Genomic DNA, 25,016 nt, shown 5'->3' on the forward strand with positions numbered 1-25,016 from the left:
AAAAGGCCAAGTCTACTTAATTAAGAGCAAAAAAGTGAACTCAAGTATTTCCAACTCCTCTTGAAATAGCTCACTTCTAGGTCCAGCACAGTGAGGAGAGGCCAGTGGCAGAATTCTAGAAGTATCTTCCAGGTATCACAGTAGAGGTAAAGCACTTTGTAGCTATACACCAGTAGCTCATGCCTATAATCCTAGCTACCCAGGAAGCTTGAGATCTGAGGATTGCGGTTTGAAACCAGCAAGGGCAGGGAAAGGTCTATGACTCTTATCTTCAATTATTTGCCAAAAAGCCAGAAGTAGAGCAGTAGCTCAAGTAGTAGAGTGCTAGTCTTGAGCAGAAAAGCTCAGTCAGGAATGGTGCCCAGGCCAAGTTCAAGCCCCTGGAGCGGTGCACGCACACACGCACGCACGCACGCACGCACGCACGCATGCATGCACACTTTGTGTGTGCAAAGGTGTCATACTGCTCTTTGGTGAAAACCTTGTTTGGGTAAAGGCAAGGTCTGGCTACTTGGTTTTTGAAAAAGGATGTATGTGTGTATTAAATTACTATTTCTGCCTTTAAGCACCCCATCTAGCTCCCAAAGGTCCATGTCTAGAGAGATCAGCGAGAAAAAAAAAAAAACCAAATGGAAGAAACATCCCACATCTGTCGAATACTAACACATTCCTAAGTGTGCACTGCCAGGCACAGTGGTGGCGAGGGGTATCACAACTGAGACACAACCATGATTCCAACAATCCCATCAAACCTCTAGTCCCATTTCTGCCGAGTATTCACAGCAAGGTGATGATGACCCACTACCCCAGTCTTGGCAGTTCGAAGTTGAGTCCTCCCTCCTCAGGAGAGCAATGGGAGCCTCCTGCTAAGGAGGGCAGGGTACCATTAACACTTTTATTTAGGAAAACCAGATTTCATACAACACTTGTGTCCCCTCTACAGGCAGCAGCACACGAGTCACACTCAGAAGTCGCACTGGCACACACAGAAGTGACAACTGGTATGGGGCGATCACTTAAAAAAGGATGGCCACGCAGACAGGGTGCTTAGCTGCAAACAGAAGGCTCCACGGTTCTTGAAGATTATCCAAGATTTCTATCCCAAACTCTTTAAAAAGTCACCATTTACAGCAAGAAGAGCCAGCAAGTGAAAAACTTGTTAATTTATTGATTCAAAGTTGGAAAAGTAAAAACAATCCCCAATACATGCAGTTCAGGGTTATCACATTTGTAGCACACTGTTGAGTCTTGACACAAAAGTACGTATCACCTGTATAAGGCCACAACATCGTGTCTCCAGCCTCCACAAAGCCTGCTCAGGTGTGTCTTCATTAAGACATCTCCACAGCTCAAAAGCCTGATGTCAGGACTAGTTCCCTTGCACCTCTCCACCACGCTGTCCCCATTCTTCAGTTCTCATTATGATTACTGACAAATAGGGGATTCTTCCATGCTCAGGAGCATCGGAAGAATGGGGTTGAAAGGACTGCCTCATCAGTTCTCATTCACTCATTTACTTTCAGGAGGCTCTTTGCGCTGCCTGAAGGGTGTTCAAGCAGTCACACAGGTTTTTACACAAATCATCTAATCTGAACTGGCATTATGGAAACTGCTAACTGGGCTCTCTTAGACCTATTTTGATATAAAAAAAGATTTCCAATTGTGTCCCAAAGTGACTCTTCTTCCATCTGCATCCACACAGTGCCTGGAAGAACCCAAGCACCTTCCCTGAGTAGCACCCACCACGTCTCCTGGCACAGCTCTCTGGGGCTCATGCGTACTACCTTAAAGCACCACTGGGACCCAGACCAAGAATGTGTCCTCCTGGAACTTAGTGTCACCTAATTTCATCCATTTTTCTTAGTACCTGCCCCTCCCCTAGTCAAGCTCCCTTGAGCTCTTCTGTCTCCTCAGGGCAGTTAGTCTGAGCACCTTCAAGGGAACATACATGCCCTACTCAGTCTGATGAGCCCTGAGGTATTAGGGGACATCCAGGAGCAGGCCTGGCTGAGGCTGCACCTCAAGGGGCCTGGCTCTGTCACTTGTGGGAAAGAAGCCCCAGCAAAGCCTGCGCAGTATCAAGTGCTCAAGGGCTTCATCCACCCAGCCACATACCACAGGGATAGGTCAGGAACAGGGTCAACAGACAGGAATCTGGAGAGAGTTAACTGCCACCAAGCTCCCAGCATGCCCATGAATGTCCTTTAGCACTTCATTAGCTCCTCTCAGGCAGGACAAACTTGGGAGGTCTACATTCCTCAACATAGGCTCTACCTGAGAGGTAACAGTGAACACTACCCTGTTCCCCACGTTTTTTGCTTTTCTTTAGGAAATAGGTCCTTGTCATAGGCACTTTTAACCTGTTACAAGGTAAGTGATGCAAATGAAAATCACTGAGATGAGTTTAAGAAAGAATATGCTACTGAAAAGGATATTGAGTGAGTAAATTTACTACAGTTTAGTCAAAATGTAAGAGTAGACTCTCACTCCCACACACACTCACACCCTTTAGGAACTCTCCAAAATGTCAAGGGAGCTGGCTCCACCAGCACACAAGGCAGATTTGAGGAGAGATGAGAGAAGGTCTGGGCTAGATTCACTTCAGCTTGGGAAGTTACGGCCTGGCATGAAGTCCAGATCCAGAAGGGAGTGAGCATTCCAAACTCAGGTATGCTCCAAGTCTAAGGCATGAAGAGAGGTCAAAGTACAGGTGCTGTGAAAGTAAATTATATGTTAAAAAAAAAAAAGAAAGAACACAGCTGAGTCAAAGCTGTGGCTATAATCCAAAGATAGCAGGTCAGAGTGTTTTCTCAGCACCTCCTAACGCATGGCCAACGAGAGAGGGCGGAGCCACATCACCCAACTCTTCTGCTAGAGGGGTTTCAATGTCTCTGGGAGGTACAAAGGAAACAAGTAAGATTACTGCGCTACCAAGAACACCAGTGGCTCCTCTTGCCTGGTCCAGTCAGACAACTTGAAAACAGGAGAGAAAGGCAGGGGAGAGGCATGATGACAAGGAGATGGGGTGGGGAGCAGGGAAGACACAGTGGCACAGCTCCCTGATAACCAACGGTCCAGGCTGCCTTAAGGGCACACTGGCAAGTATATAGCTCAGAACACTGAGTTCTGCTGCCTGACATACTGCATAGAAGTTTAGCTGAGCTACTGTCTTATTTTTTATTTTTAGCCAGAAGAAATGTATATATCAATAAACAACAATGTGCAATGCAAGTGGACAGTACTGGATAAGACCCTTAACTGAATATTTTCCTGGCTTTAAGATCTTATTTATTATTTTTATTTTATTTATTTATTGTTGATTATGGGGCTTGAAACCAGGCCTGGGCGCTGTCCCTGAGCTTTTTCACTCAAGGCTAGTGCTCCACCACTTTAAGCCACAGCTCTACTTCTGGTTTTCTGGTCGTTAAATGGAGATAAGAGTCTCATGGACTTTACTGCCTGGGCTGATTCTGAACCATGATCCTCATATCTCAGCCTTCTAAGCAGCCAGGATTACAGGCATGAGCCACCGGCACACAGCAAGATCTTATTTTTTAATCTGGAAACTCAACTCTGCAGTATAAAGAGTTTCATTTGCATTTTTAAATTCCCATAGACCAAACGACATAAATAGAATCTACAGTTAAAGATAGGACCTACTATCAACTCAATTTTATTGGAATATGGAATGTAAACAGATGTTTCAAACAAACAATCTAACCTCATAAAAAAAGTATGGCATTTATTAAATAGTTAATAAAAGAAATTCTAAGTGTGATGTGGTAGCAGACACTCTAGTGTAGGCTTGTGAGATCCCCAGAGCTGAGGCATGGCGCTGCAGCCAGGGGAGGAGACTGCCAGCAAACCATGCCAGTGACAAGTCCCCAAATGAAATTTTAACAAACAGACTCTATTGCTCTCTGCTAATGCAAAGGGTCAGGAGTGGACTTTAGCCTAGGTCTGCACATGTTCCAGGAGCTACCCTTCCTTCCTGCGCCCCCGGCCTTGCCACATGCCAACATCTGCTTGTGAGCAACAAAGATTCATCGTTGCCATCACATTCACTGATCACATATCAGAGCTTAAACATGCGTATTACCCTGATTGCAGCCAGAAGCTATTTGTTTTGTGGGGGAAAAAAGAGGTGGAAAAACTTACTATTTTTTAGTAAGTCTTTCCTGAATAAATCCTAATAGGATAAATTTTTGCTCCTTGACTTGCCTGAAAATGGACTTTCCAGTTTTAGCTATGGTTATGAAAAAAAAGGTCACTGTTTCAGAGAAGTGTGTTAAAACAGGTGCACATATGGTGATGCACTGGGAAATGGTGAGGCTTTCCTTACAAGGCTGTGAACAAAAAAAAAAAAAAAAAAGGAAAAAGAAGAGCAACAAGATTCTATGGTTAGGCAAATCAACAAAGGTACAATGAGCTCATAGTTATGCACGTAGCTCGGAACTTCTTGAGAGACTGGAAGTGATGTCTCCTGACGTCAGCAGACTCGGTGAAAGGGTCTGTGGCTTGAATGAATACACAATAGGAAAACTGCAAGGATGAGGTACACTTCCTGAAGAGCTCATGTCATAAAAAATACATAAACATGAATTTGTAAAAGTTTAAAAAAAATACTGTCATTGTTTTAATATCTTTTTTGTAAATGAGGCTAGCGTGTCAGTATAGACTACTGACCTTTTCTAAACTTGAGCCTGAATTCTCATGAAAGGAAACCAGACCACAATGGAATAGATAGGAAGTCAGATATTCAGAGCTTGTTGACCAAACAGGTAACTCAACATTGGTGTCCTGTTAAGCACAGGCTAAGCGCACAACAAGTCCGAGCGTCTCAGCTCCCATGCATTCCAGATCCTCAACTACGTGCATCCTCACTGCCCCCGCAGCTCCCTGTACTTGGAGTTTCTTTCGTTCTGACAGTTTTAGGTTTTACTCTTCTTTGCCTTTAGAAGGAATGATTAGAATTTCATTTCATCACACTGTAGTTTCCTTCAAGTTTGTGTTTGTTTGGTTGGTTTTATTGGCAAGCATCAATGCTGCATTACCCGTCGCTCTCCAGGCTTCATCGCGCTGCTGTAAGCCCACTGGATAGCACAGCGTTCTCTGAACCAGGCTGGGACTGTTCTTTCACCACTGGGTCTGCAAGAAAGCAGGAAGGAGCAGTCAGGGCTGCAGTGTAGCACATAATGGAATGAACCTGCCCCTTCTGCAGGGAAATAGACACACAGACTCAAGGGCAAGCCAGTACTGGAAGACAGCAGAGGAAGAGAGAAACCATAGAATTCAAGCCAGGCATGGTGACTCATGCTGTAATCTTTCATTGAACCAGGAGGATCAGTAGTGTCAGGTTGGCCTAGGATACATAGTGAGACTTGTTTCATAAAACCAAACAAAAAAACAAATAACAAAAACCACCAAGAGAAACAACAGACATAAACAAGGCACTGAAAAAGGAATGCTATCTCCCCATATCCCCCTCCAGGGACTGAACCCAGGGCCTCCTCACCCATGTCGAGCAAAATATTCCACAGAGTGATGCCCTCAGCCCTTAAAAAAATTTTTTTTGTGATAGGGCCTAGCTAATTGCCCAACTGACCTGGTCTTCATGATTCTCTGGCCTTAGCCCACAGACAAGTTGAGACTATAGGTATGTAGCACCATACCCAGCTAAAGAAACTATTCTTGCATATAACTCTATTTCCTCAGCATACAGGCTCCATTGCTCATAGTTATGCACGTAGCTCGGAACTTCTTGAGAGACTGGAAGTGATGTCTCCTGACGTCAGCAGACTCATTTCCTACAGTTCCAAATTCCCACTAACTTTATGTACTATTTTCCTTTAGTACCAACACATCGAATCCTTTTTTTTTGGTCAGTCGTGGGGCTTCAACTCTGGGCCCAGGCGCTGTCCCTCAGCTCTTCAGCTCAAGGATAGCACCCTACCACTTGAGCCACAGCACCACTTCCATTTTCTGGTGGTTTACTGGAGATAAGAGTCTCATAGACTTTCCCTCCTTGGCTGGCTCTGAACCGTGATCCTCAGATCTCAGCCTCCTGAGTAGCTAGGATTTCAGGTGTGAGCTACCAGTGCCCAGTGAATCCTTGATTGTTTAAAAGCATGAACAATGGTAAGCACTTCAAGGAAGTGAACAAAAGAAGGTAGAGAAGTCTTATCAATCTCAAGTTTAGCTATGGTTGTGAACAGAAGGATCTTGTTTTAGAAAGGCAGCACTGGGGACTGAACTCACTAGATAGGTAAGTTATCTTTTTGCTGTTTTTTTAGTTTGTTTCTCAGATAAGGTCTAGCTTTGTCTAAGCTGGTTTCAAACTCTGATCCTCCTACCCCAACTCCCACTCCTGAATAACTTAATTTTTAAATTTATTTTTGGTGGTAGGTTAAACTCAGGGCCTTAGTGTAGTATCACTTAAGCTATACCTCCAGCCATTTTGTGGATTTTGTTTTTGTTTTTTAAATAATTTAATTGCTATTATTGAGGTTGTGCTGGATATTTCTGATAGATCTTATTTCCTGCCTTGGTGCTTGCTTGGACTGAGATCCACCTATTTTAGGCTTATAGTCATTGCAGGGATGACAGCTATGACTCTGTACCTAGCTCCCTTCATTGAGACTGAGATTCTACTGCCTGAGCTGGCCTTGAACTGTCAAATCACTAATGCTTCTCCAGCCATCTCCCTGAGTTCAATCCCCAGTGCTGCTTATCTGAAACCTGGTTCACAACCAGAACTAAATTTGTTGCTTAAATTTGATAGGCTTTTTTTGTTCACTTTCTTTGAAATGCCTACATTGCTCATGTTTTACAGAAACTAAGGATTAAGTATGACTGGAGCAAGTCATCTTTCTCTTTTTTAGCCAGTCCTAGGGCTTGAACTCTGGGCCTACGCTCTGTCCCTGAGCTTTTTTTCTCTACCACTTGAGTCACAGTGTTACTTCTAGTTTTATCTGAGTAGTTTATTGGAGATGAGTCTCATGGCCTTTCCTGCCTTGGCTGGGCTTTGAACTGTGAGCCTCAGATCTCAGCCTCCAGAGCAGCTAGGATTATAGGCATAAGCCACTGGTGCCTGGCTCTAAGTCATCTTTCAGAGCCAACAACAAAAGGAAAAGTGCACTTGAAAATTCACTGATGGCAATAACTGTGCCCACACAGCATCACAAGCACGCACACAGGCTGTGGTGGGGAGGGGGTGAAGTCAGCAGTACAGTGGGATTTGGGGGTCACCTGTGTTCCTTTCCTCAGTTCCCTTGTGTCCACTTGCTACCTTCTTTAGAAACACATGATGCTTAACTTTTAGCCAACTATTTGTTTTTGAGAGGAAAAGTAATCTTAGACAAGGTTTCCATAAACATGTACACACCTGAAAGCAAACCTTAGGTACTCTTGGTCTATCAGCTCAGGGTGACAGAGTAGGCAAAGAGCTGGGCCTCAAAAATGCAGTGACCTTGTTGGGGACTAAAAGACTGTTCAGGATCACCTCAGTGATCAAGAATGAATGAAATTTGAGGACATAGATATTCTAAGGAAGATCCAGTCCACATACTCAGAGTTCTTTTGACTAGCTTCAAAGATAAAAGGTGAAGGATTTCTTTCTTTCTTTTTTTAAATTTTAATGAACAGCATTCCTGAAAATAGGCCGTGCAGACTCACAGAAGTAGGGGTGCTCCATGGCCTCTTTGGCAGTCAGTCTCTGTTGATGGTCGTATCGCAGGAGTTTGTCCAGAAGATCTAGGGCCTCAGGGCTGACAAGGTGTCTGTTTTCACTATGGATAAAGTTTTCCCAGCGTTTTCGTGAATGTCTGAAAAGAAAGGTGAAACTTTATTATTCTGAGCATAAATTCAGTAAGAATTCTCCTATATTCGGGTTAAAGCCAAAAACACCTTAAAATACTGCACTGATTTTATCAACTTGACAAATCTCATTTTTAAAAATTTGTTGGTCAGGGGCTGGGAAGGTGGCTCAGTGGTAGAGTGCTTGCCTTGAATGCATGAGGCCCTGGGTTCAATTCCTCAGCACCACATAAGGAGAAAAGGCCGGAGTGGCGCTGTGGTTCAAGTGGTAGAGCACTAGCCTTGAGCTGATGATATGAGAGATAGCACTCAGGCTCAGAGTTCAGGCCCCACAACCAACTTCCTCCACCTCTCCCCCCAAAAAAACTGTTGGTCAGTTATAGGGCTTGAACTCAGGGCCTGGCTACTATCCCTGAGCTTTTCTGTTCAAGGCTAATGTTCTACCACTAGAGTAGAACACTTGAGTCACAGCTCCACTTGTAGTTTTCTGGTGGTTAATTGGAGATAAAAGTCTCAAGGACTTTCCTATCTGGGCTGGCTTCAAATTGCAAACCTCAGATCTCAGCTTCCTTAGTAGCTAGGATTACAGGCATGAGCCACCAACACTTCGCTTATAAATCTCATTCTTAGTGGTACACACTTCAAGAGGTAGGCATTTCTACCTCTCCATCCTATTCCCCACCCCTAGTCATATTACTATGGGATAAAAAAGTGCTATGTGATTAGATGAAGCAGAATTAGTTACAACATTCAGAATTTGTATAACCTTACTAGATTATTTTTCATGCTTCATGCTTTCTGATAATCCTCAGTGAGCTCTGGTGGTCACTGAATAATTTTATTACCAACAGATATATGTAGAAGGCCAGCCTTACAAACATGGTTTCAAAAAACAATGTTTTAAAACCGTCAACTAGCTGAGGGCATGGCTCAAGTGGTAGAATATCTGACTGGCAAGCACAAAGCTTTGAGTTCAAATCCTAGTATTGCCAATACATTACTCAACTAAGCTAGATACTGGTGAACTTGAGATCTCCAGCTTGCTAGGCTTGCCTGGTTGGTACTCTAGCACTTAAGCCATGCCTCCATTTCAGCTTCCTGATGGGTTAGCTGGAGACGGAATCTTGTGGACTTTTCTGTCATAACTAGATTCAAACTGCCATTCTTTTAAATCTCAGCCTCCTGAATAGCTAGGATTACAGTTGTGAACTACCAGCACCTAGATAAACATTTACTTTTTTTTTTTTTGTCAGCTGTAGGGCTTAAACTTAGGGCCTACATGCTGGTCCTGAGCTCTTTTTGTTCTAGGCTAGCACTCTAACATTTTGAGCCATGGCTTCACTTTTGGTTTTCTGGTGATTCATTGGGGTGAGAGTTTCACAGACTTTACTGCTCAGGCTGGCTTTGAACCCCAATTCTCCAATCACAGCCTCCTGAGTAGCTAGGATTATAGGTGTGAGTCACCAGCATCTGGTAAGCATTGACTGATTGTGAGTCCTGGGACTTGAACTCGGCCTGGGCACTGTCCCTGAGCTTCTTTTGCTCAAGGCTAGCGCTACACCCCTGGAGCCACAGTGCCACTTCTGTTTTTTTCATGTTTATGTGGTCCTGAAGAATTGAACCCAGGGCTTTATGAGTGCTAGGCAAGCACTCTACCACTAAGCCACATTCCCAACCCCCAAATATTATTTTATACCTATTACTTTATAGAAACCAATTATGGAAAGTAAGAAATTAATATTTTATTTTATTTTTTTCTGTCAGTCATGGGGCTTGAACTCTGGGCCTGGGTGCTGTCCCTCAGCACTTCAGCTCAAGGCTAGTGCTTTACCACTTGAGCCACAGTGCCACTTCCAGTTTTCTGGTGGTTAATTGAAGATAAGAGTCTCACAGGGACTTTTCTGCCCTGGCTGGCTCTGAACTGTGATTCTCAGATCTCAGCCTCCTGAGTAGCTAGGATTATAGGCGTGAGTCACTGGCGCCCGGCTTAGAAATCAATATTTTTTAATCCAAAGAACCACCATATGGGAAGATCAAGTGATTTGAATGGTAACTCCTTTGTACAACTAAATATGTTAAAAAAAATTATAATTTTCCAAAGATTTGCCTTTAGAATAAGCACAGACTTTACCCAGAAAGCTTTTAGTCTTTAACATTTTAGGACTGTTTTTTCCCTTCTGATTTTTTCCATTCTTTTCTTATCGATTGATGGACAGGATCTTACATAGCCTAGCTTGGCATCAAGCCTGTGATTCTCCTGCCTCAGTCTCTTAAGTGCTGGGATTTACAGGTTTGTGCATATACTTCTGGCCTGTTTTCCATTTAAAAAAAATAAACAGTTTATCTTATAGAGAAGCAAAATAATTATAAGACATAACTAATGTCCAAATAAGCTAAAGAAAATACATGAAAACCAAGACAACTACTTTAGTTTTAAGAAAGAGGAAAGAAAGTGATTTTGGCTAACCTTCCCACTTCTGAAATGGGTAAGGCAAGCCCTCTCTCTCTCTTTTCTTACTTACTGTCCCAGGATATCATTGAAGTGTGGATCTAGGTCTATGTGATACTTCTTCAGATACCCATACAACTCGTCTGTTCCCAGAACCTTGGCAATGCGAACAAGCTGAAACACAAAACAAACTGCCCAAATTACTGAGCACAGAACTCCCTGTGAGTCTGTGAGGATGCTGGACCTGGAAATCAGAAGCTACCACATCACTCAGTCTCCAGGGACAAGGTAGAGTTCTGAGCCTAGGACGGGCAAAGAGACTCAAAGACATGAGGTTAAGAATTTCCAAACTGCCTTTAAAGAGCAAACTTAGGACAAGAATCCAGAATCAACAATTATGGGGATGTCACCAGTTAAAGGCCAGGGTCTAGTTTTACTAGAAGTGCCTGACTTCTTTAGAGATTCACTTTGAAATTTGGCATAGACAATACTGTCTTTGCATATCTTTGATAACACTGTAAGAATTCTTTTTGAGCTAGGATCTTGCTATGTAACCCAAGCTGCCCTTGAACTTGAATCCTTCTGTCTCAGCCTAGTGAGTACTGATATTTTCAGGTGTTCATTACCATGTCTGGCTAAACTTCTTTAAAGTAAAGCTTATGTGCAGACACTGAATGAGATTAAGTGGCTTATGGAGAGTAATTCCTATCTAAGGATGCTATTTTCTTAGCATTCATCCCCAAAATAAGTAAAAGCCAGATGGTATTTGCTTACCTGGTCATAGTTGTCCTGTCCATGGAAGAAGGGTTCCTTTCGAAAGATCATGCTTGCTAACATACAGCCTAAACTCCACATGTCCAGGCTATAATCATACATCTGAGGAAGATAAGGGTAATCAGTCAAGGTGTCAGGAACCTATTTTACTGACCTGAGGTTCTGGTCTTCATTTGACTTCTGCAGATATTTCAGAATTAAAAACAACAACAACAACTATTCTTTCTTCCTAGAACAAGCAGCTAAAAAAAACTCACAATTAAAATTTTGGGGTAGATAAATGACTGGGTTTTGAATATATCCAAATAGACTAAACAACAAACCAGGAATAGCCCTAAGGAGGTATAAAAATAACTAGTAAGTTTACCTGATAATCCACAAGGAGCTCTGGTCCTTTGAAGTACCTTGAGGCTACACGAACATTGTACTCCTGAGCAGGATGATAGAACTCCGCCAAGCCCCAATCTATCAGCCGCAGCTAATATGACAAAGTAAGTTATGTGAAAAGAGTGTTTCTTGATGTCTGTACCAAGACAAGGCCATGCAAGGTTGCTAACTTACAGATATTTGGCCACACAAAAAAATACAAGTAGGTGCACCGATTTTAAAAAATGATTTTCAGCAATTGCAAAAGAGGTCATTTCTGGAACAGAGTACCCAGAGTGCCTTTTAAAAAAACAAATGATTCTGGTTTGTCACTCTGTTTAGGTCAACAGAGCTCTACCTTCCTACTTGCATACTGCCTACACATTCATTCTTCTCTCATTCACAGGTCTCATTACAGGCTCCTAGCATAACTGCAGGCACTGGGATGTGCGCCCACTCCACTCCACGGCTGAAGCATTGCTCTGGCTTGTCATTAATCTAATACTATCTGCCCCATTTACTCACCAATTAAGACAACCAGAGTTGGATATCAAAATTAGGAGGGACTCATGTATGTTTAAGGCCAGGCAGATTGGTCTGAGGATCATTAATTAACAAGTGTGAAGCAGTATACTTTCTTTCTTAGGCCCTCTGGAAAGGTGAGACCAAAATAAAACAAGTGACTACAATTAGGTTCATCTATCTATTTTCTTGGTTAGAACCAACACTGCAGATTGGAGAAAGGTTTGCAGCTGCCTAGCTGTAATGGTACCTTTTTCTGTTGGTGATCTATCATGACATTGTGAGGTTTCACGTCCCTGTGCATGATTCCCTTGCTGTGGCAGTAATCCAGAGCCTATTAGGTAAGAAAGCACAGAAAAGTAAACAAACTCTCTACCACCCCTAGTATAAGCACATTTTTCTTTTTTTCCACTTTCTTTCTTCCTTTTTTCTTTTAAAGATGAGGTATTCCTATGCAGCTTGGCCTGGCCTAAAACTTTTGATCTTCCTGCCTTCATCTCCCTAGTACTGAGATTATAGATGTACACCACATCCCGCATAAGCACATTTATTATCTGTTTGCTACACCTTGGCTTGCATATACACACAGTCTTCCAGGGGCAGTTTACTGCCTATAAAGAAAGAGAAAACTGCTTTGGAAGATGCTCTGTGCTCTCTGTGCACATTCTGGCTGGTGGCTGGTAAAAAAAAAAAAGGGGGGGGCATCAGAGGGTTATGTTGAAGATTTCTTTAGAATGAAGTTATAATAAACCAGATTCTGCCACCTTAGTGGAGGTATCTTTCATAGTGGTTCAAAGGACATTCCAGATCTATGTGGATATAAAGAACAACTTTCACACATATCCTTCAACCTGGCTAGTCTTTCATGTAAATGACCCATGTGGGTTTTACAGATTTAAGAAGCATTATTTCCTATGGCAGTTTGCCCTTAAAAACTGTCATATTATTATTAGTGAGTGAGAATTATTTCCTAGAAGACAATCAATATATAGGTAAGTGCCAATAGGTTTTTGTAAGAGCTGTACAAATATTACTATCACCCCCCAAAATTTCCCTTGAGCTTATTTGTCGTCAATCCCTATTACAACCACTGACTGGCTCACAGTTGCTATAGATCTGCCTTTTCTGGACAGTGATAAATGATCATATACAGGGATAGACCTTTGTTTGACTTCTTTTAGCAGCATCCTTGGCCTCTACTCATTACATGCCCCTAAGCACTCTTCCAATTACACCACCACCAAATGGTTCTAGATGGCCCCTGAAGGAGCAGACTTGACCTTGTTGGGACACCCAGTCTTCACACTGGAGGAAATACATAAGCCTAGCAATGAGCCTTAGGTCAGCATTCCAATAATGTTTCAAATTGTGTTTGTTTTCTCTAGACATAAAAAAAATACACAAAATGGGATACTTTTTAATTTTAGAGCAAGCATGGGTCTACTAAACCATGGTGGCAGAGAAGATTATAATCTCCAGGAAGGATTACTGTGAGAAAAGCACATAAGGAAAATCTGTCCAGCAGAACTTACTACAGTCATGGAAATAGTTTGTGTGTGTAATGTAGAATGGTAGCCAGTAGCTACAGGAGGCTAGTGAGCATGTGAATATGAGAATGTGACTAAGGAAGTGAACTCTTCATTTTACTGAATTTAAGTAACTTCCTGTGGGCAGCAGCTACTGTACCATACTAGATAGGGGATGCCTATGTGTAAATGGATGAAGGTTTTAAAATCTAAAATTATGTGTGCTTAAGTTTATTTATTTCACTTATGTTCTACTTGCATTTAATCATTTTTGCTTTACAACAGAGACAGCAAGATTCCAGAATCTTTTATGACAGGGCCTGGGGCCATGAAAGCCCTATCACTGGACATGAATCCAATCAAGTTGTCACAGTCTCAGGGAGACACTGCCCATTGCATGAAACCTTCAGCAGCCTCAGATTTGTTTGTATTTTCAATGAAGTTAAATATTTTCTCTTCCTACTTCTTCCCCCAAAAGAAAACTTAGTTCTTGTTTTTGTTGTTTTTAAGGATTGAACTCAGCACCTCCTATTTACTAGGCAGGTACCTGCAGCCTTTTTTTGCACTGGATATATTCAAGGTACGGTCTAGCTTTATGAAGAGGCCAGCCTGGGCTGCAATCCTACCTCCCTATGTCACTGTGTTTCTAAGTGCCACTGTGTCCAGCCACTGTGTTTCCCTGGTTGGGATGACAGGCATATACTACTGCACCCAGCCAATGGTTAAGTTAAAAGTCTTTTCTGGGCAAGTCTTAAACCACAAACCCCTGATCTCCACCTTCCAAGCAGCTAGAACTACAGGCTTGAGCCACCACACCTGGCTTAGCAATGTTGATTTTTGCCATTTTGCCTACTTTTTGCCAAAGGAATAAGATAATACTTGGGATGAAAGCAAAGATGGAAAAATACTGTAAGGTAATTCATTGTTTTTTTGTAGAGCTTACTAGCAGACTCCCTGTGGTTACTAATTCCTTTGGGAATTACTCTTCAATCTAGTAGTTTCTGACCATTAAGCATGAAAGACATTTTTGAAATTTTATCTAACATTCTATGCTGTATTGCAGAAAGATATTGCCCCTACAATCCACTGCTACCTTCAGAAAGCAGGATGGACATGAGGCACTGAGAAACACTTGCATAATCAGACTCTGAAGATGCAATGCTAGGATTCTTTACCCAATCTGAGGATGATATGCTATGTTGTGAGTCTGTACCTAGTCAGTAATAAAAAATATTTAATTTAGACCTCTAGGGCAAGGGCCAACCTGACGGTTCACAGGTCACCACAAATGCCCCCACACTAGGCTTGACTCTAGTCTGAGACGATGTGGAAAAAGGTAGGTGGGTGAAGCTGTATCTCCCTATTCTTACTGACAAGTAGACATGTCAGTAGCTATAACATGAAACCTCAAACCTACTACCTCATCAGGTCTAGTGACAGGTGGCTTGTGCAACTGCTCCTAAGAGAAAACAATAATTTCACAGAGCTAGTTCTTCAAACCCTATTCATCAAACCCCAGTCCAGTCTTGATTCACCCTTTTTTATTTTCCAATCAGTATTTCACCATTTTATTGAAATCTCACCTAGGCAGTTTTCTTCAATAATGGCTTTAAACTCAGGGCTTCATGTTCACCAGGTTGGTGACTGACTACTTTAGTTCTCCTAGTTCTCTGAAGCAAGAACTTCTTAATGAACAGCCCAATTACTTTTGAGTAGTACTTACTTTAAGTAGTTCATACATATAAAACCGGATATCAAAGTCTGTCAGGATCTGGTAGAGTTGCTGAAACAGATTTTATAAAATAAAGTTAGCCTAGTCTCCAGTACACTTTGTTATCTAAGGGCTGGAATTTTCTGTCAACTTTATTAGCATTTCAGTTTCTACTGAAAATCCTAAGACCTTCACTGCCTGATGTGGAATAAAGGTAAAGATGAGGAGTCCAAAATTTCAGGGACTAGGAAGTTGGCTCAGTGGTAGAGCGCTTGCCTTGCATGCCAGAGGCCCTGGGTTCGATTCCTCAGCACCACATAAGCAAAAAGAAAAAAGCCGGAAGTGGCACTGTGGCTCAAGTGGAGCGCTAGCCTTGAGCTGAAGAGCTGAGGGACAGTGCCCAGGCCCAGAGTTCAGGCCTCAGGACTGAACCCCCCCCCCAAAAAAAATTCAGTTTTCTGGAAAGAGAATATAAAAAGAGACAAGAACTCCAAGAGATCTTGGAGTTTTGCTATTTACTGCACCCCAATTGATGATGGGTAGATATATATATACACACGAATACCTCTATTCTTGACAGTCCAAAGACCTACCCATTGGGAATTTGAAAGAAATAGAAATTTCTTTTTTTTTTTTTCGTGGGGCCTGAACTCTGGGCCTGGGCACTGTCCCTCAGCTCTTCAGCTCAAGGCTAGCGCTCTACCACTTGAGCCACAGCGCCACTTCCGGCTTTTTTCTTTTTGCTTATGTGGTGCTGAGGAATCGAACCCAGGGCCTCTGGCATGCAAGGCAAGCGCTCTACCACTGAGCCAACTTCCCAGCCCAGAAATAGAAATTTCTAAGAGTCAGAGTATGAAGTTCATTTAAAGCATCCAAACCCTACACTACTGCCTTTGGTATTCAGACAATTCCAAGTAAATCTCTTTCCCCATCAATGTAGGCAGCACCTTCTTTTATAAAGAACTTTTATAAAGTTAGTCAAATCCCTTACTAAACTTCCCTTCCTCCTCTGTTGGAAGAAAAAACAGTGTGTCTATTAAAGGAGGAAAAAAAACAGATGTTCATACTGGTTATCTTCAAAGAAACTAATAGCAAATGCTTCCATTGACCATGTGTAAAGTACTAGCCACTCTTCCTTCTTCTCTTCCAGCTCAAGTAGAATACACAGCTTCACTGACCTCAGACAGCTGCTAGATCATGGCATTGTCATGACCCAGCCCAGGCTAGGGCACTGAGTGCCTTGAAACTGCTTCAGTGCTAGTGGCTGCCCTGGTTTAGGCTGAATTGCAATGAAGCACAGTGGTACAAATAAGCAGCTTCAGCTCCCTAACAACTCAAGCCTGGGTTCTCTGTTCTCCAAGCCCTGCCCAGTGAGGCAGGCCTCTTACCCAGCACTTGGCTGCAAATGACAGCCAAAATGTGCGGGTGGAGGCTCCAGATACTATCTTGGGTTAAGGAGATCACTCAGAGGGTGTGCTCAACTGAATGCCAAGTCAATAAATAGCTTGTGAAAGAGAAAAGATCAAATTCTCTATCCCTCAGAGGGCTGGAATATTTTACTTCCAGAAAACTAATACAGGCTATTTTATTTGGTCTTTTATCTGTGAATAGCTTATAGCATGTGCTATATATATGAGGCATCTGTGTAAATCGACCACAGGTATAAAAATAAGTGCCCTTGGCCTCAAACATAGCAACTCCAACCAGTAACACTTTTATTGAATATAAAGGACAATAGCTATATAAAAGTGCTTGAATTAATGTATTTTAAAGACCTGGATCACTGGCTGCCATTCACCTTTCCTTTTTCCCCCCCCTTTTTTTGGAGTTGAGGGACTAAAGTGCATCTGTAACATTTAACCCCCGGGCCTAAAAATCAGACCTCTCCAAAGCCCAGCTTGGTTTGCTCTAACTTTTGTTTCTGTAGGTTTGATCTCCATCGAAGTTCCCACGAGTCACCCCATCTGAGCACCCCAGCCTGCCTCTGTTCATTCACACCTCCCTATCCAGAGCTCCCTCCTTCAATCTCCTTCTTGGAACTCTTAGACCACTTGCTCACCACCAGGACTCAAAAACAGCAGCATCCCCAGAACATCCCTCATGCAGGAACTGGTAGTGACTCTACTGTAAACATGAAACTACTTTCTATCCAGAGTCCCTTGCCACTTGCCCTGCAGGTTGCTCTAGCCTCACAGAGCAAAATCACATGTGCTCTATGAACTCTATTCCAGGTAGGGAGGCCTCTGCTGAATGAATGTATGTTGTTGTTTTTTTTTTTAATAACATTTACCAGTCAGTGGAATGAAACAACCTGTCTTCCAAGAAACAAAAAGCCCGCAAAACATAGAAATGGAAACTTCACAAGAACCATACTTTTCCTCCAGCTACATGGAGATTATTAACCAAACAACTGCAAAATATGAGCAGGAAGTTAGCTTTGCTCACATTTGCATAAACCAGTCCTTGTCAAAAATAAAACAAGGCTATGCTCCCCAGATGATTATAAAGGTGGTAAGGAAGAAACTGCTTACTGCTTGTAGTTTCTCTATATTTCTCTAGAAACTGGCTTAACTACAGGATGATTCTAAAGGGCCCTGGGGTCAAGGTTTTTGTTTTTTAAATCTTGGTAATGGGGTTTGAATCCATGACCTCATACTCAGCTTGCTCAGCTGGCTGGTACTCTACCAGTTGAGACATACCTCTAGCCCAGCTTTTTTCTGCTACTAGAGGACATGGAAATCTCATAGATTTTTCTGCCTGGGCTAACTCTGAACGGTGATTCTCCAGCTCTCACCCTCCTAAGTAGCTAGAATTATGGGCATGAGGCACTAGCAGCCTCTTGGGGTCTTTTAGTAAAAAAAGTCTGAGAATGGCAGATACTTCACCTTCATCATCAGGCTCAGGGGATTCTGGGTCCAAAGCTGCCTCATACAATGGCCATGATAGGCCTAACTTATTCCTGCTAAATGAACAACAGAACCTCAACAGATTCAAGATGTGTGTGTATGTACACCATAGCCCCAACAACTGCCATTCAAGAGGACTCTACGCTCTGAGGTTATGTGCTCTAACACACACAGCTCAATCTGAATCCAGGAACCCCAGGCTGGGCTCTTCATAGAGAAGATAAAATGAGGAAGAGGTATAAAGTGAAAGAGGTATTTAAATGTCAGTTACCAGTTTAGATACTTCTAGAAGGTAGCAAAAAAAAAATCAAGATCAACATTTTTAGAAAATTTCTTCTTTTTTTGAGACAGGGTCTTGGTATGTAGCCAAAGGTAGTCTGGAACTCATGATCCTCTGCCTCTGTCTCTTAAGTACCCGAATTATAGACATGCACCACTATGTCCACTAGAACAAATCTTTGAAAAAACAAGTTATAACAAATCACTCAATGCATATTCATTTGTATTTAGACTGTTCCAAAGGCATAGAAAGCCAAGAAGCATGTCTCAACAGAAACTTATGTTTCCCTTTAAGAGATTTGAGTTTCTATTGCTATTAATTTGTTTTGAAGTTATGTTTTCTATTCTAAGGTCCACCATGTTTTGTTTGCTGTAACTCTGATATACAGGCCCATAAAAAAAAAAACCTGCCTCTTATTATAACAAGGGGAAAATTAGTAAAAATTGTAATTTAAAAATTGATCAAGAAGTGGTGCTGTAGCTCAAGTGGTAGAGCGCTCGCCTTGAGTTGAAGAGCTGAGGGACAACGCCCAGGCCCAGAGTTCAAGCCCCACGACCGACAAAAAAAAAAGAGTTCTGAGGCCCAAGAGTGGTGGCTCAGTGGTAGAGCGCTTGCCTTGCATGCCTGAGGCCCTGGGTTGGATTCCTCAGCACCACATAAGCAAAAAGAAAAAAGCCGGAAGTGGCGCTGTGGCTCAAGTGGTAGAGTGCTAGCCTTGAGCTGAAGAGCTGAAGGACAGCGCCCAGGCCCAGAGTTCAGGCCCCACGACCAGACCCCCCCCAAAATAAAATAACTGATCGAGCCAGGTGCTGTAGCTCAGGCCAGTAGCTACTCAGGAGGCTGACATCTGAGGATTACAGTTCAAAGCTAGCCAGGGCAGAAAAGTCCCTGTGAGACTCTTAATCCCAATTAACCACCCAAAAACTGCTAACAGAGCTGTGGCTCTAAGTGGGAGAGATCTAGCCTTGAGCAAAAAAGCTCAGACAATGCCTGGGATCTGAGTTCAAGCTCCACAACTGCCAAATAAATAAATAAATACTGATCGTACCCTAAACCACAAAGAAAACATCAACAAATTCCAAATAACTACCCATGTGTATCTGTGTGTGTGTATGTATGTATCTATCTAACTACCTATCTAATGTCTTAAGTATCCCTTATTTGAAATGTTTTGGGTATCCAGTTTTAGAATATTTTCATATGCATAATGACCTTGACTTGAACACAAAATTCACTTATGTTTCATATATACTATATACACAGTGCCTGAAAGTAAGTTGTACTACACATTCAATAGTTATGTGCCCAAAGCAAAATTTCAAAAGGTTGTTTCAAATTTCCACTGTGGTGTCACAGTGGACTATATAGCATTTTAGATTTTTGGATTAGTTCAATCTGTACAGAGCATCTTTTTCTGGACACAGTGACAACAAATTTAGAAATCAACAATAAAAACAAGAGATTTTTAAAGCTGGGCAGTGGTGGCTCACTCCTGTAATCCTAGCTACTTAGGGGGCTGAGATCAGAGGATCACAGTTCAAAGCCAGTTCAGGCAAGAAAGTCCATGAGACTCTTGTCTCCAATAAACCAATAGAAAACTGGAGGTGGCACTGTGGCTCAAGTGGTAGAGCACTTGCCTTGCACGCATGAGGCCCTGGGTTGGATTCCTCAGCACCACATAAGCAAAAAGAAAAAAGCCGGAAGTGGCGCTGTGGCTCAAGTGGTAGAGTGCTAGCCTTGAGCTGAAGAGCTGAGGGACAGTGCCCAGGCCCAGAGTTCAGGTCCCACGACCACTCCCCCCCCTCCCAAAAAGGAGATTTTTTTTTTAGAAAACTCAATTGATCATGAGCCATATATTCATGAACACACAAAAATATAAAGACTACTGGCACTCTGGACTATGAATTCTATGTCAGATGGCAAGACAGTGTAAATAGTAAGTTGCTCAGCTGCACTGAAGGACTGGGTGGAGCATGTGGCAGCAGCTCAGGAGTGAAGCTCTGGGGGTGCTGCCTGCTGCTTACTTGAAGATGACTCAGCAAAACTCCAAGTTGGGGGGGAGACAACAGGAGGGAGGGACGGAGGGAGGATGGGGGGAGAGAGAAGAGAGGACTGCTTTGCTATGTGGCAAAACTTTTAACAACTGAGACATCTAGGTAGAGGAATAATGCCTAGTGACCACACTACCATTTTTAGTTGGTCTAACATTTCCAGGTAAAAAGTTTGTAGAGAAAAACCCTAATCCACAAATTTAAATTTTGCACTTAGATCTAATTCACAAACTATGTAGAAGTAAGTTTACAACCATGGTTTGTAGCTAAAATGGTGCTTGGGATCTTAAAAGAATCAAGCACACGATTATCAACTAAGCAACAGGGCAATCAAATTAACTGACTTTATCTAAAGAAGTTAGGGACTAAAACAGTCAAACTTTGAGAAAACTGAAGGAAGAAAAAGAAGGCTCAAGCAGAAACAATGAAATAAAAAAAAAAGTAGCAAAAAAACCCAACTGAACAAAAGCTGATTCTTTGGAAACATCAAGAGATCTCTAAGAATGATGGTTAATTTTTTTATTAAAAAGGAACAAAGGCACAGATATTTAAAAAATGTAAATGAAAGCACCATTGCAGATTTATGTCAATAAAACTGAAAGTAAGTAATTTTAGAAACTGTTCAAAGGCCCGGCACCGGTGGCTCACACCTGTAATCCTAGCTACTCATGAGGCTGAGATCTGAGAATTGCGGTTCAAAGCTAGCCAAGGCAGGAAAGTCTGTGAAACTCTTATCTCCAATAAACCACCAGAAAACCAGAACTGGCGCTTTCGCTCAAGTGGTAGAGTGCTAGCCTTGAGCTAAAGAGTTGAGGCCCAGAGTTCAAGCCCCATGACCGACAAAAAAAAAAACAAACCCAAAAACCAAACCAAAGGGCTGGGAAGGTGGCTCAGTGGTAGAGTGCTTGCCTTGCATTCATGAGGCCCTGGGTTCGAATCCTCAGCACCACATAAGCAAAAAGAAAAAAGCCGGAAGTGGCGCTGTGGCTCAAGTGGTAGAGAGCTAGCCTTGAGCTGAAGAGCTGAGAGACAGTGCCCAGGCCCAGAGTTCAGGCCCCACAACCGCCCCCCCCCAAAAACAAACCAAAGAAAACAAAAACCCTTTAAGCTGTTTATAAAGGAAAACCTGTTTAAATTCTTCCTCTACCCTGCTAGGGATGTAACTCAGTGGTAGAGTGTTTTCCTTATTAGTATGTGAGAGACCTTGGGTTCAATCACCAGTACCACAATGATTAAAATAAAGTTAACAACAGGTATGATGATACAATCTGTAATACTGAAATTTGTGAGGCTAAGGCAGGAGAATCTCAAGTTTGAGGCTGGCCTTTTATAAACAGTGAAATCTTGTCTTAAAAAAAAACTAATATTGGGGGCTGAGAAGGTGGCTCAGTGGTACAGTGCTTGCCTTGCATGTATGAGACCCTGGGTTCAATTCCTCAGCACCAAATAAGCAGAAGTGGTGCCACGGCTCAAGTGGTAAGAGCGCTAGCCGTGAGCTGAGAGAACAAGGGATCTCTGCCCAAAGCCAGCTGAGATGCTTATCTCCAATTAACCAGCAAAAAGCTGGAAGTGGAGCTGTGGCTCAAGTGGTAGAGCACTAATCTTGTATGTGTGTGTGCGTGTATGAGAGAGAGAGAGAGAGAGAGCACAAAGTGAGAGCACAAAACCCGAGTACTAGGCAACTCCCTCTCCCACCAAAAAAAAATATTGGGCCGGAGGCATGACATAAGTAATAGAGTACCTGCCTAGCAAGCACAAGACCCTGAATTCAAACCCTACCACCTACAAAAGCCAACAAAACCAACTGTACTTGTGTTAGTATGTTAATAACACTGAACAGCTTTCTGTGCTCTGACTTTATGCTGGGGATGGATCCAGGGCCTTGTCTACTCTAGGAAGTGCTGTACCACACAGCTGTGCCTCAATTAATACACTTTTGACTTACCCTACTACTAAGCCAGGGGCAAAACACTCTTTGGGTGATCTGTTAGAAACAGTTATTAAGATACTTTACAAAGTATATTAGGATAAAGGATAAAGAACTGAAATGTTCTTAGTAGGCAAGCAAGGTGGGAAAAAAAAAAGCCTAATGGATACAGAAACATTAAGCCAACTGGTTGCCCTGTTTGTGACCTATCTATCTGTTTTTGGCCAGTCCTGGGGCTTGAACTCAGGGCCTGGGCACTGTCCGAGTCAGTTCCAAGCCAGCCTGGACAGGAATGTCAGTGAGACTCATCTCCAATTAACCACCAAAAAGCTGGAAATGGTTCTATGGCTCAAAGTGGCAGAGTGCTAACTTTGAGCATAAAACCTGAGGGACAGTGCACAGGCCCTGAGGTCAAGCACCAGGATTAGCACCAAACAAACAACAAAAACCCAAAACACAAAAACAAAACCCCAAATCACTTGGCACCTGACATTTAACAATCTTTTAGGTTGGCTAAATCATGATGGGGGCCTCCAGTTAAACGTAGCACATCAAACTCCTCTGCTTCTACCTAGAGCTCCTCTTTAAGTAACAGTGAGAGGCCTGCAAGGCAATAACACTCATGAACTGAGAGAGTGGGAAAGACAGTAAGATGAAGCCAAAAACTGTCCAGCTAACCTAACAGACCACAAAAGCTGAAAATTCTGCTAACCAGTGAAGGGGTGCAGATTTCAATCTGAAGAGTCACAGAAAGGCTCAGGAATGGGTGACCCCAGACCTCAGAGAGATGAACGATGAGCAGTGAAAACAGCTCTCCTCAACTTGTGACAGTGACCATGCCAGCAGCAAGCTGTCCTCCAGACAGGAGCTGCCCGCTCTCCAGAGTGTCACTCAGAACCCCGGCATTTCAGACAATGATCACAGAGACAAACATAAAGGAATCTGCGAGAAAGATACAGAAAAAGCAGGAAGGGAGAATATATAAAACGGAGAAAATAGGAAGCGATTACATAAACAATGTAAGAACAGAACACTATTTTTAACACTTCAGAGACCAAAATGGCTTTTAAGACATTAAGTCTAACATCTGATTGAATTCTAGAAAGTGAGCGAAAAGGCAGAAGAAAGGGGAGAGAAATCCAAGGACAAGAGCTGTAGGCTGACAAAGCCCAGCCAGTCCCCTGAACAAAAGATGAAAGGAACCCACAGGAAGGCACATCTCTGAAATCTCACAAGACTGAGGATGAAGAGAAAGCCCTGAAAGCTTTCACAGGAAAAAAAAAAAAAGCCACGTAAGATAAAACTAACGGCTTCAGCTTCAGTGGGAATACCAGAATAAGTCTCTAAAATGGAGGAAGTTCTGAACTGTAACCTAGAAATTCTATGCCCTGGCAAATACATAAATTGGAAGGATAAATCAAGATGGGTTCAAATGTCAGCCTGGGAACACTGTTTTTCTCAATCCTTTTAAAGAAAGCTAGAGGAGAGGGTGAGCATCTTCAGAATTCTTTGAGGGAGAATCCTACAGAAATCTAATTCCACACATATGGCATTCAAATCCTGCCAACTCATCCATATTATGTTATTATATTAACCTGACAGACAGATGTCACTTTTTGTGTGTTCCAGTCAGGGCCTGGGCTCTGCCCCTGAGCTTCTTTTGCTCAAGGTGAGAGCTCTACCACTTGAGCCACAGCACCACTTCTGGCTTTGAATAGTTTATTGGAAATAAGTCTCATGGGGTTTCCTGCCCAGGCTGGCTTCAAACCACAAGCCTCAGACCTCAGCCTCCTGAGTAGTTAGGATTACAGGTATGAGCCACCAGCACCCAGCTACAGATGTCACTTTTCTGAAACAAAATAGCTAAAATTTTACATGTGTGGTTCAATAACTGGTTATTAATAAAGCACAGGTATTTAAAACTTGGGAGAACTACACTTCTATTTTTTGTATTATTGGGATTTAAATTCAGAAAGCTTGCTCTTGCTAGCCAGGTGCTTTACTACTTGAGCCATTCCTCCAGCGGTAAGAATTATGCTTTGATCAATAAAAGCAGCTTTTAAAGGCTGGACAAGGCTCATGCCTATAATCCTAGCTATTCAAGGGAAGGAGATAAGAAAGCGGTATGATTGCAACCAAGGCAAAAAGTTATTGAGATACCACCTCAATCAATAAACAGAATGTAGTAGCCTGTAATCCCAGCTATGCTGGGTAGGAAGATCACTGTCTGAGGTCAGTCCTGAGAAAGAAAAATTCTGGTGAACTTACCTGTAAATGAGTGAAAGCAAGAGAGACTAGTAGCATGGTTCAAGGACTCAAGTAGTAGAGTGTCGGCCTAGTAAGTGCAAGGCCCTGAGTTCAAATATCAACTCGCTATAGGAAAGGGACTAGTTTTTAAACTTGTGCATAGGAAAATATTTGGTTTCATTTTAATTAGCCTGGTGCCAGTGACTCATACCTGCAATCCTAGCTACTCAGGAGTCTGAGGATCAAGGTTCAAAGCCAACCTGGACAGGAAAATCCATGAGACCCATCTCCAGTTAGCCACCAAAAAAATCAGAAATAGATCTGGTAAAGTAACAGCTTTAAACAAAAAAAAGCTAAGACAGTGCCCAGGCCCTGTGTTCAAGCCCCAGCATGTTCATGCACACATATAAAAGATGGATGGAAGGAAGGAAGGACGGAAGGA

The 25,016-nt window shown here is 42.5% G+C and overlaps 1 protein-coding gene across 1 annotated transcript in view; it reads right to left on the reverse strand.

Moving 5' to 3' along the window:
• The window catches only part of Csnk2a2 (casein kinase 2, alpha prime polypeptide), a 44,340-nt gene that overhangs the window by 819 nt on the left and 18,505 nt on the right, over positions 1 to 25,016 (reverse strand). The window contains exons 6-12 of the mRNA XM_013012925.1: positions 15,176 to 15,235; positions 12,177 to 12,260; positions 11,406 to 11,516; positions 11,039 to 11,140; positions 10,338 to 10,438; positions 7,675 to 7,823; positions 5,055 to 5,148 (exon numbers count right to left, since the gene is read on the reverse strand). Coding sequence (XP_012868379.1) covers positions 5,072 to 5,148; positions 7,675 to 7,823; positions 10,338 to 10,438; positions 11,039 to 11,140; positions 11,406 to 11,516; positions 12,177 to 12,260; positions 15,176 to 15,235 — 684 coding nt within the window. The 3' untranslated portion in view covers positions 5,055 to 5,071. The remainder of the gene's footprint in view (positions 1 to 5,054; positions 5,149 to 7,674; positions 7,824 to 10,337; positions 10,439 to 11,038; positions 11,141 to 11,405; positions 11,517 to 12,176; positions 12,261 to 15,175; positions 15,236 to 25,016) is intronic.

This window comes from Dipodomys ordii, unplaced genomic scaffold (genome assembly GCF_000151885.1).
Source record: "Dipodomys ordii isolate 6190 unplaced genomic scaffold, Dord_2.0 Scaffold18, whole genome shotgun sequence".
Taxonomy (NCBI): domain Eukaryota; kingdom Metazoa; phylum Chordata; class Mammalia; order Rodentia; family Heteromyidae; genus Dipodomys; species Dipodomys ordii.